A 17,208-nucleotide genomic window follows, 5' to 3' on the forward strand; every position below is an offset into this window, starting at 1 on the left:
CGGGGCGGGGGCGGGGAACAAGAACCTATGACAAGGTTTCTTCAGGGCTCAAAGCGAGGGAAGAGGGGCTCGCAGCCCGCCGGGAGAGGCGCAGGGGCCCGGCGCGGGGCTGGCAGGGGTGGGCGGGAGGGGAGGCAGCCGCCGAGCCGGCAGCGCGCTAATCTGGAGCTGCATCTCTGAAGGGGGAGGCGGCGCGTATCTCCCGCACCCGCTCGTCTCCATGGTGTTCGGCGCGGCGGGGAGGGGGAGCCAGGCGAGTGAGCGCCGAGGTCAGTGAATTATCACCACCCACGGCCCGAGGCCCGCAGACGCGGCCCGTTAAGTGTTGACGATCGTCCCCACGGAGCAAACTGAAGAGAAAGTGATAATGGAGCCAACTGTGGAAGGGAAGGCCTGGGGGGTGGGAGTGTCTGCGCCCCAACCCCCCTTAGGTAGCTTATCTGACCCCAGACAGGACACCGCGGCTTGCAAAGGCCCCGGGAGGGAGGGCGGAGGGAGGCAGGAAGAGGGAGCGGGAAGGCCTCCACTCGGCCGCCTCCGTGCGGGAGCAGTCGGACCCCTGGCTCCTCCAGGTACCCCTGAGCTGGAGGCTGGCGGCTAGTGTTAAGATGGGAAGCGCTCGGTGCCCCAGAGGCGGGCCTGTGTCTACTCGGGCATGAGAGGCTAAGGCCACCAGCCCGGGACCGGGGTCAACCACCTCCTCTCAAGACCCAGGCTCAGCCTGTTAAGACCCCTTCAGAACTGAAGCAGGGGAAGAGGGGCCACCCCAAGCCTCCAGCCAGACAGAGCTGCCGTGCCAGCAGACGGTTGCTATATAACTTTTATTTCTGGAAGGTAAAGTAGATACAGCAATATACAAAAAAAAAAAGAAAAGAAAAGAAAAAACCCACAATAATATAAATTTTTACACTATTAAGTAAGTATACATTGGAATTTGAATGCAGTGGTCAGGACAGCATCTCACAAACCACCGTGTGGGTAGCTTAGGCATCCATGGGAATCCCTCGGCTGGGCAGGGGTCAGGCAGGCAGGTCCTGGAGGACTGGGTTTTTTAAGGGAGGGGCCAAAACAAGTCTCAGCTCCTCTCAGGGCTTTTGCTATAATCAGGGTTAAAACCAGAAACACATGCGACCTAAAAGCCACGGGGTTTTAGTTTCTGCTCCAGCGAAGCCGGGATCCTCACCCGAGGTCCCTCGAGTTAAGCTAGTTATGATCTAGAGAATGTTGCTAAAGGGAGATTGCTCCGTACTACCTATCAACCTCTGTTTGTCTTGGAGAGAAAGTCTCGTGCCCTTCCTTCAAAAACTGGCAAATTTGGGTGTAACGCATAGCATTCCCTAGAAACTCTGGTCGACCGAGACAAGGTGGTTATGGACCACCCAATCTGGCCGTGCCTCTGGGTCTGAGGAGGCCCCATATCAGAGACCAACTCTCATGCTACTAAGTGTTCTGAGATGCACAGAAAATGCGAGTTGTTCTGCCTCACCGCGGGGGCCCCCATGTGGAGGAGACGGTCACCAGCGCTGGGGGAAGGCTGGGGTGTACACTCCCTCACGTGAGGGACAGACCTCGAGCTTATCACTAAGCCTCTGCCCCTGGCTTAACCAAGTGAAGAAGTGATTACAGGTGCTGCAGGAAATCACCAAGAAACTGGGATAAGAACCATATTCCCTGAGCTCAACTAGACCCTTGACTGGGGCCCCACGGTCTGACTCATGTTCGACCTGTAACTCTCTCCCTCTTATTCCAGGAGGTCTTGAGACCAGGATGCCTAAAGCAAACAGGACAAGGGACCTTTAGACATGGGAAGGAGCCACGCCACAAGAGGGGCTCAGGTAAACTGGGGGGAGAGGAAGAATCATCCCATCCCTTAGAAGGCACCCACAGAAACCACGCAGGCTCGGAAACAGGGGCGAAGTCTGGGGAGGAAAGGCGAGCAGGTTGAACGTGCCCCTCTGCTCAGCCTCACCTACTAATAGGCCAGTAGGTGAAAGGGGAAAATAAAAACTTTGTTTATCAAAAAAAGTCTAAAATGTTTAGGGTCTCCTTCAACCTTCCTATATGAAAACCAAAGGCCAAGCCACATCTTCAGATGTCTGTTAAGGGCTGGATCTGAAGCTCATGTCAGGGTTTATATAAATTATCAGCCTGAAGAAAGCTGAATGCCGAAAGCACCAAGGAGGAAACTAACTGAGTTTTCTTAAATACAGAAAAGGCTATGCCGGTACAGTGTTTTTTTGCCCTTTAAAAAACTTTTTTTTTTTTTTTTTAAGTTTAAAAAGAAACCTAGGGGCTTTGAAAGTCCTATCTTCTATTTGAACGTCAGCAAGGTTAAAAGTGCAATGCCAGGAGGACGTAGCTAGAGACAGCTGTGGCATTAGCTTACAGAAATAGGCAGAGGGATGCCGCTGGCACCAGAGGCACTTGTCTGACAATGACAACAACAAACTGCTGAGAAAAGCGGGCAGGGGGGCAAAAAAAGACATTTCCTCTTTCTCCCTCTCGCCACCCCTTCCACATCCCCTGATCACAGCCTCAGAGAGCGCATTCTTATTTGCATTTAGATAAAAGCATATCACCCACATTCACTCATTTCTCTATTTTTAAAAAGTGCCCAGATTGCTCAAAGATAGCCGAAGTGAGAGACGAAAAAAAAATCTGGAACCACAGAGTTGGGAGTTGAGTTGATCTGGGCTTGGGCTGTTTAAGGGCTGGTGGAACACGTGTCGGTGCCTCCGTCACCTCTCTCTGCAGCTTCCGTCCTCGGCTTCTCACATGGGGGAGGTAGCGCACTCCGAGGTCAGCTCCATGTCGAACGTGAGGGATTCTGGGGGGGACACACAGGGAGAGCCAGTTCAGTCGCCTGGGCCCTACAGCTGGCGGGGCCCACACCCCTAGCCTTCCGGGGCACAGAGGCTCAGGCCGCCGCTGCCATCTAGTCTCCTGCCCCTGCCCCTGCCCCTTGGTCGTCAAGATGGGGTCAGAGAATCCAGATTCTCTCTCCTCCCTTCTGGAAGGGCTCAGCCTCCTTCCTACCTTAACTCATTCCCAACTCTCCAGGTTTAAAGAAGCTCTAAGGCCGCCCTGTTGAACGCAGCAGCCTGGAGCCACTTGGGATGTGACTAGTCCCAACCGAGATAGGCTGTGTTTATAAAACGCCGGGCAGGTTTCAAAGACTTAGTATGAAAGAAAACCTCATTCATTTTTTTTTTTTTGGCTGCACCGCACGTGCATCTTGCGGGGATCTTAGTTCCCTGACCAGGGATCGACCCCATGCCCCCTGCAGTGCAAGCGTGGAGTCCTAACCACTGGACCGCCAGGGAAATCCCACACTCATTTTTTTCTAACGTGCAGAAATGCCACTATTTTGGATTTACTGGGCTAAAGAAAATACATTTGTAAAATTAACCTCACCTGTTCCTTTTCACTGTTTTTAACGTGGCTGCTAGAAAATTTACTCTGGCATGGGGGTGCGCGTTTCTATAGGATAGCGCTGTTCGAGAACTCCTTCTACCAATCCAGGTGCCCCTCGCTTGGCTATGTACATGGGAGCATCACACCAAGGGGACTGACTTCCCTCACAGGGACAGAGTCTGGCAACCAGATACTCACCAAACTGCCCTCCTGCTGAGGGTTCAGCACCTTCACCATTATTTCCAAACTGCATCAATGAATCTAAAGTGCGGGGGGACATCGGCAGGTCAATGGTATTGCTGCAGGTCGTTCTGTAGGAAATGGGGAGCAGCAGGAGGGGAAAGGGCCGGGTTGACAAGACACAATGGAGAAAAAAAAAAAAGAACAAAACACACACACACAAGCCATCAAACTCTGGTCTCCAACAGAAAAATAAAAGCTCAAGCTTTTTAAACACACGAGGTCACTTTGAGTACTGAACATAGCTCGGAGGGTTCCAACCCTTCACAAGAGAACTCTCACCCGGTGTCCTGTTCCCAGGGATAACTGAGGACATTAGAAATGGAGGCAAAATTGGGAAGGGAAGCCACTTACGGTGTCACACAGATGAACTTAGTCTTCAGGTATGGGGCAGCACCTGGGTAGAAGAAAACTCGGGCTTACTGATTGTGATTCCACTCTTGGGTACCCGGCAGGGGGAAGCCGGCTGCCTCCCCAGGGCTGACTTGAAACTCACTCCATCCTTGACCAGAGATTGTCTGGACCCTCTGTCTCCCCTCAGGGCTGCCCTCCCTCACTGTATACTCTGATGTTCCAGTGCTTGCAGCTGGAAGCTCGGTTCTTTCCCTCAAGCCTTCCTGAGACTTTTCAGCCGACCCTGGTCCCACCCGAGCTCAGATGAGCTCCAGCCTTGTGTTCATTCTTCCCCTCCATCATGTAAAGAGTTTAACTGCCTGTATGTGGACTGAGGATTGTATTCTAGCCTGGTTGTATCTCTTAGATTGAGTTCCCCACATGCAGGACTGAGCCCACGCAGTCTGGGCACCACGTCCTGCTCAGATACCGAAGTCACCGAATCTTTAAGAGAACGTGGAAACGGCTAATGCAGTTCCAAAGCTGAGGGTGACACCTTCTGTTCCCATCAGCACTTATCTGCCTCTATTACATTTTTCGGTGAGGGTATTAGTAACTCCCCAGTTGGATAACTACATCACACAGAAGAGCCTCTCCATGGGGAGGATGGCTCTGGACTGGGTGACAGGAGGCCTTACGTCTTCAACAGCTAAGAGATCCGGCCAAGGCCTTTTCTCTCTTGAGTATAAAATAAGAAGGAGGCAGAAGAGGGAGGGGCCCATCTTGGTCATTTATGATTCTTGTTCTACAGTTAGAAAAGTGAAGACTGAAATAAATGAATTTTAAGTGCTAAATGCTTACAGCAAGAGGTCAAAGAGCCCCAGAGACACTGGCATGGAATTTGGGGGATTCAGGTGAACAAATCACTTAGGAGGCATGGGGCGGGGCAGGGTGGGGTGGGCTGAGAGAAGCACAGCTATAAAGCTTGGGGCTTACAGTGAAACTGAGGGATCAGAAAGTACAATGACAGCCTGAGAAAGGGCATTGCCGAGGGGCCTTTTAGACTCCCATCTGAGTTTATTTTTGGCCAAGAAATAGGTTAACTCAGTACCGAATCCAAAGAAGCTATCAAGGCAGGGTTCTGGTGTCTTATGAATCCATTTTGGCCCAGGCCTGAGGGGAGCTGACACCCCAGACAGAAAAGGGTTTAATTCCCTAAGTGATCAACGTTGCTGAGAAAAACACCTTCGGCCTGAGATGCCACAGTAGAAGCAAAGGAGAACTAAGACTAAAAGCTGATTTATGGCTCCGTACAAGGTTGTAAATGTACTTTATCTAATTTGTAAGATAAGGAATTTGTCATTTCTACAGAGGAATGTCTCCCTCAAGCCATGAGGAAATATGGTGTGAGCTTCTGAGTAAGAAGGAGGGAAGAGTCCTGGGAAGATAATCTAGGAGATAGATTTATCTCCTAGAGACAGTAAAACCCTCAGGATGAGGGACCTCCCTGGTAGTGCAGTGGTTAAGAATCCGCCTGCCAATGAAGGGGACATGGGTTTGAGCCCTGGTCCGGGAAGATCCCATATGCCGTGGGGCAACTAAGCCTGTGTACCAGCTACTGAGCCTGCGCCCTAGAGCCCATGAGCCACAACTACTGAGCCCATGCGCCACAACTACTGAAGCCCGTGCGCCTAGAGCCCGTGCTCCGCAACAAGGGAAGCCACCGCAATGAGAAGTCCATGCACCGCAACTAGAGAAAGCCCCCATGCAGCAACTTAGACCCAATGCAGCCAAATAAATAAATAATAATTATTAAATAAATAAATAAAACGAGCTCTCTAAAAATGGGCTCATACTTTTAAAAAAAAAACAACCTTCAGGATGGGAACAGAGAGGAAATGGTCAGCTGCTCAACTCCGGAGGACCCCACATGCAGCCCGCCAGCGTCCCACACCTGCTGACCCATTCGCCAAGCTCACACCCAGCCCCAGGAGGCAGACAAGCACTCAAGTAATTAGTTCCCTTCCTGTGACTGCCATCTTGCCCCTGAGGAAACACTGAGGTCTCCAGGCAGGAAAGGGCCTTGCCTCCCGGGCACACAGGAGGCTTGAGGGAGGGCGAAGCCTCAGACTTGGAACTTGGACCTTGAAAGCAAAATTAGTCAAGGGCCCAGCACTTGGACCTAAATGCCTTCTGCAGAAGGAACAGGGTAGTGTGATGGGGGCTGATAAACAGATCTTCCAACCGAAGCACAACGTGGAAGGAGAGATAAGGGGCAAACAGGAAGTGAGAGTTACGCTCGCCTAGAGCGTGGCCAAGACTCAACCCCAGAACAAAGGAAAAAGGAAAGTCAATTGCCAATTAGCCCCAACTCCCTCTTCCAAGTCTCGTTCTTCTCACCCCAAGAGATCCCTCACAGGGAACTCCTGTGAAAAAGTGGGAAGGAAGCTGGTGGGTTTGTGTTTGTGTGTGGGAGAGCTCTTTGTACAAAAACAGTTTTTTCCAAAGCAACTGGGGCAGGGAAGCCAACCTCAAAGGATCCCTTTAAACCACTACTGGCTCTGTGATTATGAAAACTTAAATAAAAACAAAGAACAGCAAATTATAGTGTTCTCATCAGGATCTGGACAGAGAACCCAGTGTCCGAACCCCAGACGCCCACGGGAACAGACTAGGGGGCTCTGCCCTCCATGCTGGCGGCGGTGCTAGAGAGCGAGGGTTTAGTGTGGAAAATGTATGTGTAACTTACATAAGCACATGGGCTCTTGCACATTAAAAAACATCTTATTTTCAAGAGCTGCACATTCAAAGGACCAAGTCCACGCCCCTCGCACCAGTTACTGTCTTCCCCTTCAATCACCACTCTCGTGCTCTTAAACCGTGTTCCAGCGCTGCTAACACTCATTTCCTCCAGAAAGCCTTTCTTCATCCCTCTTGGCGTTGCTCACATTGTTCCGTGATGCAGAAAAGGAAACACGCTAGACTGAAGTCTGAATCGCAAACCTTCCAGCATCTGCTTTTGTAAGAAGTGCTGTGCTGGCTGGGCATCCTGTTTCTAAAGAATTCCGCCCTCGCTTTCTCTCCACGGTGTTTTAGGTATGTCTGGGTGTGTGCCTGCTGCTTCCCCCTTGAGACTGGTGCTTCTTGTAGGGCAGAGCCTGGTGACTGATTCCTCTCCTCTCTCTAACCCCATCAGCCACCCCCCCAAAGGCACTCACTACAAAGTTCTTTCCCAGAAAGAGGAATAAAGATCACCAGGTTCTTCAGGCATGTGCCCTACCTGTCCTCCCAGGATCCTACAATTTCCCACTTTTCCCCAGGACTAAACGGCTGTCGTGGAAAATCAACAACTACCCGGGTCGGCTTCGGGATGCTCCTGGCTCTCTGGCCGACAGTACTTTCCGAACGCCTCCTCCTTTGGAATGTCAGGGTAGAGGTAGACCAGCGGAGACACGAGGATATTGGTGGCATCCATGATCTTATAGCCCATGATGATTTCAGCAAACGACATGTTGTTCAGCTGCTGCTTGGTGTACGGTTCCACCGACTGGATCTGGGTCTTACCTGTCAGGGGAAACGGGAAGGGAAGACTCAGGTGATCTTGGAGAAAACTACCTGACTTATTTTCCCTCAGGGGGGAAAGGCTTATGCCAACCCAGCGCTCGAGACCCTGAATATCCTGCCCAGTCGCCTGGCACTGGGGAAATGTTCAGCTGGCTTTGGGAGAGGCTATCCAGCTGGGCCACAGGTAATACACTTGGATAAACTATTTACATAAGATATATTAACAGGGTAGGAAAGAAAGGAGATGAAGAATGAAATTTAAATAGGCAAATATTAGTCCCTGGAGCCAGCAAAACAAAACTGGCAAGCCAATCCTCCAGCTGGTAGAATTTAGAGAAAAGAATCACCCAAATGTGCCTTACAAGTCTGAGGCGGGGGGGTGCAAGGCCATCTCTGCCCACGAGGGGGCAGCACGTGCCTGAAACCAGCAGAGGCCACGGCAGCAGCTCACCACCAGGTGGGGTGGGGAAGAGCCAAGCTTACCGCTGATGTCCTTCTCCACCCAAGTGAAGGTGACACCTCCTTCTTTGCTGCTTTCACTGAATCTCAGCAGGAAGGTGCCTGGGGGCTTGGTGCTCAAGATGGCCCGCTCCCTCTCCTTACTGATAAAGCCCATTATGTACCTGGAGGCAAAGAGGAGAAACAGCGAGATTTGGGCTGAGGGTTGCCCTGCTATTGGCCCGCTGGGAGAGCGGGGGACTTGTCACACCTGCGTACCCTGCCAGACACAAGAGTTCCAACCTACCCTTCATTCCAAAGGGCCAGGATGTACTTTTTCACAAGGTCAATGATATTGTCCAGCCAGACCCAGAAGGAGAAGCCCTTGCCGGCCATGTTTTCCTGGAGAAAAGAATAATGGGAAAGCCAAGTCCACCACCATCCCAGGCTCTTCCTTCCTAGGGGTGAGGTGCCACCAAAATCCTCAGGCCCATCTAGCCTCAGGCAGGTGCTACTGGCCGCTGGACCAAGAGCCTAGCGCCTTCAGGCCCAGCGTCCTCCACGACCTCCCAGCAGGTAAGCACCCTTCTCCCTCCCCTTCCCGTGAGGCAGACACACGGAGTTCACACGGCTGCTTACTTTGCAAAATTTAGCCCACGTGATCTGACACCCTGAATAGTTCACACCAGGTCCTGAAGGAAAAAAAATAATAAAGTAGTATAATTTTCAGTTTTGAATCAAGATCTTATTTCTTCAAACAGAACATGTGCACAACTGCCCCACGATAGGCCCTGAAACCGTTGGTTTTCATTATTTGAATGTTGCCACTGTTGTGTGCATATGGTGCACCCGTCCGCCCCATACCCGACCCCATCATTTGACACACACACCACCCCTCCGAGTTGTTGTTTAGCCCAGCTGCCCTTTCTAGCCTCGTGTGGTGGTCCTGGAACCAGCAGCACACACTAAGAAGCTGACAGCTTGAGTTACAGGGTCACATTTGGTGGCAGCATAGGACAAAGCATAGGTAGCACGCGAAACATTCTACTATGGCTTTTTTTCCAGGGAGAAAATTAAAAACAAGCCTACGGTTTCTTGAAGAAACAGACAGGGATACCAAGCCTTTAGCTCTAACACGCACTTAAAATATCTTCCAAGGTTGGATAAAGTAGTACCCTGGAAGGGTGAGGGAGACAGCCACCAAGAGAAAAGAAATCTGCCTCCCGCCTCATAAAAACGACCCCCAGGATGCACACCTCCTCTGCATCCTGACTCCCTGACCTGCTGGAGCACATGTGTTCTGGCCCCGGCACAGCACCTAGCTCAGTAAACTCTTCTGAATGAACAGCCCCATGGGCCAGATTCCTTTTCCGAGGAGGGTGAGGGGAGAAGAGGTAAAGTGCTGACCTAAGAGTTTCTCCGCCAGCGTTGTCAACTGCTCGATGCTCAGCCCGCGCTTGGTGGTGGAGGAGAACTGCCAGCTCAGCACCTCGGCCACTTGATCCCATGTTCCAATTGGGGGCTTGGTGAAAAAGTTCACGTTCTATTGGAAATGACACATTTGCTCCTTTAGATGAGAGGGTGGTGCCTGATGAGCTGCGCCAGGTACCGTGACAGCCTCGAGGCACTGAGGAGTCTCAGGAAAAACGGGGGCCCGACTCACCTTGGGGTTGTTGGTCAGCATGTTATACCACAGGATGGACGCCCAGGCGTTGGGCATCTGACAGATGTTGGAGATCACCACAACTGGCAAGGAGTGGGTCTGTGGAGGGAGCGGGGAATGAGCAGGGGGTGGGCAGAGGGCCCTCGTGGCTTCCAAAACCTCTTCACCCATATCTCGCAGGGTTCGGAATAAAGGATGCGCCGTGGAGCACACCTGCTGCCAGCCCTCAGGGAGGAGCGGGGCCGAGTCCGCTCAACACCCAGAGTGGAAAGAATGCCGAACTCGGCGGCTGTCTGAACATCACCAGGAACTTGCAAAGCTAACTTGCTCACGGCGGACTCACAGTCCCCGGGATTCCCCGTTTACAACACCTGCAAGGCACCCTCCACGAATCGAAGCTGTGCCTGCCCATTAAACAGAGAGGCCCCAGGGATCAAAGACCAGGGTTCCTGCTTTTTCCGGTGTATCTTTAATTTAAAGATCAAGAAAGCTGGGGAAAGAGCATGTAAATGCCATGATTGTTTGTATACTAAAAACACTGGTTGTTGAAAGACTCTTTTGCCCAAACTTTATAAAGCCAGCTACGATCAATGTCTAAATACGAGTTTTTATATCAAGTTTGCTGAAAGCTGAGTAGACATGTATCTTCTAAGCACTCAGGCAAGACTTTACTCTCAGGTGGGATACTAAGGATTGTGGGGAGGAAGAGAAGCAAAAGTAAACACAGTGCTTAGCAGAGAGTCACCATTCCACCTTCTGGAGTAAAAACCTCAACTAGAAGAAGTCTTGCCCTGAATTACCACTGCGTGCAGCCCTACCCAGTTCTGTCACAGAACTCACCTCTAGGTCAATCTTGAGGCCTTGGTGATACACCTCAGTCTCAAAGGTGATCAGGTGCAGCTCCTCAGTCACAATCAGGGAGGCCTGCAAGAAGGAGGAGGACGCTATTCCTCAGAGAGCATGGTATTCAGTCCTGACGCCACCACACCATCCAGAAGGGCAATCCGCCAGGTGGCCACAGACACAACTGGAGCACGTGGTCTCTTCTACACTATCACTCTCCAGTGCTATGGTCCTCAACCTGACCTCCTACTAGCTTTATTATGATACTAAGGAGATCCAATAGGTTATGTATAAAATGCGTAAGGCACAAAGAATGACAAAACAGTGAACACCTGTGTACCCACCACCCAGTTTAAGGGAAAGACCATCACTACTGAGGTTCTCTGGGCACCCTTCCCAACCCCATCCATCCCTGTGCCTCCTCCCTCAGAAGTAATGGCTATTTTGTCTTTTGAGTTCATCATTTCCTAGCTCTTCTTTATGGTTTTACCACATTTATACCTCTAAACAATGTATGAGTGGTTTAGTTTGTTTAGTTCCAGCTTATACATAGGGAATCACACCCTGTGTATTCTTTTGTGACTCGCTTTTCACATCCATGTAGCTGTGTGCACCTGCAATTTCTCCATTTTCACAGCTGTATAGTATTCCATCACCTGACTATACTGCAGATCATTTATCCACTTTAGTGCTGATGGCATTTGGTTTGTATTTAGGGCTTACAATCAGGCTGCTCTGACATTTTGTACATATCTCCTGCTACCTATGTGCAAAAATTCCTCTATTGTTAAATCCTGGGAGGGGCACTGTTGGTTTACAGAGTATGTTCATTTTTATAATGCCCAATTGTTTTCCAAAGTGACTGTTAACAATTTATAGTCCCACCAGCAATATAGCGACATTATTTTCAATGAGAATTGCCAGTGAATTATTAGAAATTCCAATTCATATTTAAAATGTTCTTTTTCTAATTACAAAAGTAATACACTTTCAGTTTAAATGCAAATATTACAGAGATAGGACAGAGTAGCCTTGGATAAGAACAGCAGCACTGTTTGGTAGATATTCCTCTAGAATTTTGTAATGCAGACATGAATAGACAAAATACAGTGTAAGTTTTTTTAAACAGATACACTAATATACTACTCAAATATTTTGCATCTTTTTTTCCTAAATAAATATGCCACATACATTTTCCTGTATCATTGCATACCTCACTCTTTAACTGCTGTCAAGTATTATAAATTCAATTTTTTTTTTTTCAAAAGGCCTGCTACGTTCTAGAGAAGAGGGTAAGAATAGCTCAGGGGACAAATATCAGAAAAAGAATAGGGTGTCACAGTTTATAAAAAAGATTTAAAACTAGTTTTTGGTCACATTTACCTTTTTTTTTTTTTTAAGTTTATTCTTTTTTTTTCTTTTTTGGCCACGCCATGCAACTTATGGGATCTTAGTTCCCCAACCAGAGATCAAACCCAGGCCCTTGGCAGTGAAAGCCCTGATTCTTAACCACTGGACCGCCAGGGAAGTGCCTTAAGTTTATTCCTGACACTGAGTCCAATAATCTGAATAAATGGGAGGCAAAGAAGAAATAAGGGGATTCGTATTGTTTTGTTCTTTTTCTTTTGGTAAAATGTTTAACTCGGATTTGTTGAAACCTTCCATCCCACCTCAGTGACCAAAACAGGTCACCAAAAGCTGAGCCAAGCCATGTCAGCGCACGGAAGTTGGAAGGGGAATTTGGAAAGCCCCAGGCAAGGTGGAAGGCTTCTTTTCCACTACATGGGTGTGGGCAAGGGACTTTCCACTCCTTAATGACTAGCCGACTCCCTGGACAATCAAGGAAATGCTCCGAGCCAGAGTACTGCAAGGCATGAGTGACTTCTGATGTGTCATGTTGGCCTGGGGTGACTGCAGCTGGTCAGGTGTCTCTACTTCTGGGCAGTAAGAAGGCTCTTTTTCTCTCCTCCTCAAAGAAAACCCTCCTATAGTTGGCTTTCATCCCCAACAAAACTTACGTCGCAGTTGGCTCGGCCCCCGTTACCACATCTCTGCTCTCTCAGGGTCTGTAAGAAAAGCAAAGAGCATCCCCTGTCACGTGAGGCTCTCCCCTAACCCCTCCCCCTGCCAGAGGCCCTGGGAGAAGGTGAGTCCAGGCTTCTTCCGCGTACCAAGTGTTTGAACTCTGCGGAGAGGCTGCCGTTGTTGGACTCTTCCATGTTCATCACTTTCGTGTTTGTGCCCAGGATGTTAAATTTCCGGGATCTGAATCACAGGAGAAAAAAACCAACCACATAGGTGAGCGAGTGGTCAGAGGACAAAGTTAGGTTAAACGGGAACACAAGGAAGCCTCCAGGCTGAACTTACCCTCTGAGAGCTGCAACATCCCCGGAGTCTCTGTTAAGAACACAAACCAGTGGTAATAAAAAAGGCCCTGAGTTTCTTCAAAAGTCTACTTTGAACACCTATAATTTATTCTGATGGAAAAACTGCTGTTCTCCTGGGGATTTCTGTACATGACTCTATTACATTTTATATGTGAAATTAACAATCCTATACATGCTGAAGTAGTAGACACAGCTGGTTGCCTACCCAAACTCTACTCCCCTCTTCCTAACAGAACCTTGACTCTGTCAAGTATCTTTCCCATCCCCACCTCCAGGGGACCCTGATCATTAAGCTCACCAGAATAGAGCATGCCCACAGTGCAGCCGTCCAGGGGTGAGGACAGGACCTTCACTGTCTCAATCAGATTGGGAAGGATTCTCTCTCAGGCTGGACTTACATTCCATAGCTTCAGCTGAACATGAGCAAGGAGGCATGTGGCGTTAACTACCACAAGCAACCATGCAGCAACCCAGAAGGGAACCCTAGAATGCCAGTGACACTTATGGCGGCAGAGAAGAGAGACAGAAGATTCTGGGTCCTTGATGACATCAGTTGAGTCACTGATCTCACCGTCAGAAACTTGTTCTAACTTTGCATTTCCAGTTATACTGGGTTGCAAATTTCCTTATTATTTAAGCCACACTGGGTTTTCTGCAAAGGTTTACTGTTACCTGTAACTCAGAGCATCCCCTTGATGTAGCTGGAAATATTCTTCCCAGTGTGTTCCCTGTGTTTTTGAATATTTCGTTTTTTATATAGTCACCATTTCTCAGTGTTTTCCTTTCTTTTTAAAATTATTTTAGTTCTGTTTAAAAAGTCCTTCTCCATTGCTATATACTCACTTATGCTTTTAGAAAAACAGCTACTATTTATTAAACAGTACATTCTGTGGGAGTTCACAGATTAAAATGGATCAACTTTTAAACCGTTCAGAAGATACCTTTCCATATACCACATTTTATTTTATTTTTATTTATTTATTTATATTGGCCATGCAGCTTGTGGGACCTTACTTCCCTGACCAGAGATTGAACCCAGGCCCTCGGCAGTGAAAGCTCAGAGTCTTAACCACTGGACTGCCAGGGAATTCCCCATATATCACATTTGAGAACTTAAATAAAGTCCTCATTATCAGAAAATTTTCCCTCATGTCTAGCCTATATTTACTTTTCTTTTTACATTCTTTTTTTTTGTATTATACCTTTGATGTAATTGACAAATAATAAACTACATATATAAAATGCACAATTTGATGAGGTTTGATATATGTATACTATACACGCCTGTGACATCATCAACCCAATCAAGATAATGAACATATCCAGCATCCCCAAGTTTCCCCACGCCCTTACGTGACCCATTCCCCAATCCCACACTTCACCCACCCCTGTCCCCAGGCAACCAGTGATCTGCTTTCAGTCATGATAGATTCATTCGCACTTCTAGAATTTTATATAAATGGAAACGTAAAGTATGTACTCTTTTTTTCTTGGTCTGGCTTCTCTCATTCAGTGTATTAATTTGGAGATTTATCCTTGTGTTGTGGGTATCAATAGTTCATTCCTTTTTGTTGGTGAATAATATTCCGTTGCATGGATATACCACCAACTGTTTATTCACCTGTTGATGGACACTCATCTATCAATGAAGATTCCTGTACAACCCTTTGTGTGGACATATGCTTTCATTTCTCTTGGGTAAATACCTAGGAGTGGAATGGTTAGGTCATAGGGTAGGTGTATGTTTAACTTTTTAGGAAATTGCCAAATTGTTTTCCAAAACTGGTTGCCATTTTTACCACCATTATATTATACATTTGCCTATGCTTTTAAGATATATCTAGAATTTATTCTGATGACAGTGAAAAGTTTAACTTCTTACTCAAATCCCCCCAATACCAAGCTTCCCTAAGACGACTTACTGAATAATCCACCCTTCCCTCGCTAATTTAAGATATCAATTAAAATGTATATTAATTCCTTATATAAACCTGAAGTCTATTTTTGGACTTTAGATTTTGCTTCAATGATCAGTTTATTCCTGCCCTGGTAACACACTCATTTAGCAACTGAAACTTTGTGATATATTTTAATATTGGGCAAGGCAGCTTCCCATACCATCCCCCATAATTTTTATTTGTTAAAAAAATTCTTTTGGAAAGTAGAATGGTGGTTGTCAGGCGCTGGAGGGAGAGGGAAATGGGGATTTGATCTTCAATGGATATAGAGTTTCAGTTTTATAAGATGAAAAAGTTCTGGAGATCTGTTGCACAACAATGTCCATATACTCAACACTGCTGAACTGTACACTTACAAACGGTTGATATCAACTATACATCAATAAAAAAATAAAAAGAAAAAAAAAAGAAACCAACTGAGAAAAAACATGAGGTAAATTTGAACAGTAACTGGCTATTTGATGATATTAAAGAAGTATTTGGGGCAAGATTTTAAATTGCTAAGATGGTAAATTTTATGTTTATCACAATTAAAAATAAACAAATCCTTTTTAAAAACTATCTCTGCTTATTTTTTTCATCTAAGATATAACTTGAAAAGCAAGTCAAGAATTTTTAAAAATCCTATTCATGTTTTGGTTGGTTCTATATTAACTGGGAAGAATCAACATCTTTATAATAAAATTAAAAGTCTTCAATCCAGGAGTATGACTTATCGCCTCACTTTTAAAAAGTCACTTCCTCACTAAAATTTCACAGTGTTATTCAAGTAGGTCTTAAATATTACTGTTAAGTTTATCACCATTTATTTTTTATTTTTGTTGCTTATTGTGAGATCATTTTTCTATTATAATTTCTAACTGGTTGATGCTAATTTATGGTTATAGTAATGAATTTTTGCTTATTTATTTATTTATTAAACTTACCACCTTCCTCAAGTCCCTAATTTCATTAGTAACTGTTTTCCAATACATTCTCATGAAATTTCCAGATAAACAATTATATCACCTACATTTTCTCTTTTTTAATCTTTTCAGAGGGAAGGGCATTTTAATTTTTTAAAGGTACTGTCAAATTCTGAAGAGGATTCCATTATGTGGTAAAGTGCGAAACAGCAACAAAAATCAATTTTCCCATATATTCTCAGTTTTATATAATATGCATACATTACATTTATAAGTCAAAAAATGAATAAAGAAAAAGAGGAACTCGAGGTCACAATAGCAATAGTAACTCAAATCTGTACCGCCAGCTTTGTGGTTTTGTTCGGGCACATAAATGACAATGCACAGCAAGGCTTTTGAAAACTTTTTAAAGAAACGAAGATCTCTGAACGAAGATAAAGCCTCTAAGTTCACATGATGTCTGTCAAAATTCCCATTTCTCTGTCCCTCGTTTGAAAAAAAGAAAAAAAGAGCTAAGATAAGGAGTACTTACTTGTCAATGCACACTTTAATTTTAAGCTGATAATTTAGCTCAGGGAATTTGACCAGCAATCTATTTCAAAAAAAAAAAAAAAGAAAGAAAGAAAAAAAAGTTTCAGAGCAAAGAAAAAACATCCAATTAAAAAAAAAAAGTCACTAGGCTCCCCCAGCAACTTCTAGTTGAAGTAATATAAAATTCGTTAACTCTTCAATTCTAAAGAGGTAAGTCATAATCCCAAATTCCTCTTCCCACGGGTGCTGGGTTTCACTTTAAGTCAAGCATCAGGCAAAAAGGGACTGAAAGAAAGCCTAAGAACTAAGAACTTAGATAAAGTTGTGAGAGATTCACCAAAGGATAATGAAAGCCATTTCATGAAAAATATTACAGGAATACATGCTCTGCAGGTGGTATTCTTTCTATTAAACCTGAAACCTAACACCACACTACCTTTCTGAGGAGGGAAATTTCACTGCAGAAGGGCAAACCCCAGCTTACCTGTTCTGACTTGAATGTGAAAGTAACGCTCCACCTGCAGGCCCCTCACCCACCTGCCCTGTGGCCTCTTAGCTTCTATTATCACTAAGCTTTATTCTTTCCCTTAAAATCCCCAGGGAAAAGTAGGCTCAAAGAACAAAAAATAACTGGCATTATTCTGCCCCTTTTGCAGGAGAGATGGAGATTCTATGGCTTAAGACTTTAGGCCTGGAATCTTAGGAATACAACGGGCCTGAATCATAGGAATATACCCAGGTAACCGCAAAAAGATTACCATTCTTTAGCTTTTGACAGGAGAATCAGAGAGCAAGCTGATATTATGCCAACAAATTCCATACCCATCATAGTACTGCCTGCGACGCCTATAAAGAACAACCCTGGCCACCAACTCTGTTCTGGCCCTGAGAGTGACCCTTGATACAATATCTGCCAGAAGTGGAGGTTCCGT

The 17,208-nt window shown here is 46.4% G+C and overlaps 1 protein-coding gene across 4 annotated transcripts in view; it reads right to left on the minus strand.

Annotated features, from left to right (window-relative positions):
- Positions 1-802: 802 nt before the first annotated feature.
- The window catches only part of STAT3 (signal transducer and activator of transcription 3), a 65,006-nt gene continuing 48,600 nt past the window's right edge, over positions 803-17,208 (minus strand). The window contains exons 11-24 of one of the 4 annotated variants that reach the window (XM_082440587.1): positions 16,278-16,337; positions 12,863-12,892; positions 12,667-12,760; positions 12,514-12,561; positions 10,493-10,576; positions 9,653-9,751; positions 9,397-9,532; positions 8,629-8,681; positions 8,297-8,391; positions 8,035-8,174; positions 7,342-7,551; positions 4,009-4,051; positions 3,613-3,675; positions 803-2,827 (exon numbers count right to left, since the gene is read on the minus strand). In XM_082440587.1, coding sequence (XP_082296713.1) covers positions 3,651-3,675; positions 4,009-4,051; positions 7,342-7,551; positions 8,035-8,174; positions 8,297-8,391; positions 8,629-8,681; positions 9,397-9,532; positions 9,653-9,751; positions 10,493-10,576; positions 12,514-12,561; positions 12,667-12,760; positions 12,863-12,892; positions 16,278-16,337 — 1,117 coding nt within the window. In that variant the 3' untranslated portion in view covers positions 803-2,827; positions 3,613-3,650. Of the gene's footprint in view, positions 2,828-3,612; positions 3,726-4,008; positions 4,052-7,338; positions 7,552-8,034; positions 8,175-8,296; positions 8,392-8,628; positions 8,682-9,396; positions 9,533-9,652; positions 9,752-10,492; positions 10,577-12,513; positions 12,562-12,666; positions 12,761-12,862; positions 12,893-16,277; positions 16,338-17,208 lie in introns of all 4 variants that reach the window. The other 3 variants (XM_082440585.1, XM_082440586.1, XM_082440584.1) reach the window with 3 other exon arrangements.

This window comes from Balaenoptera physalus (genome assembly GCF_965194825.1).
Source record: "Balaenoptera physalus genome assembly, chromosome: 20".
Classification (NCBI taxonomy): Eukaryota; Metazoa; Chordata; class Mammalia; order Artiodactyla; family Balaenopteridae; genus Balaenoptera; species Balaenoptera physalus.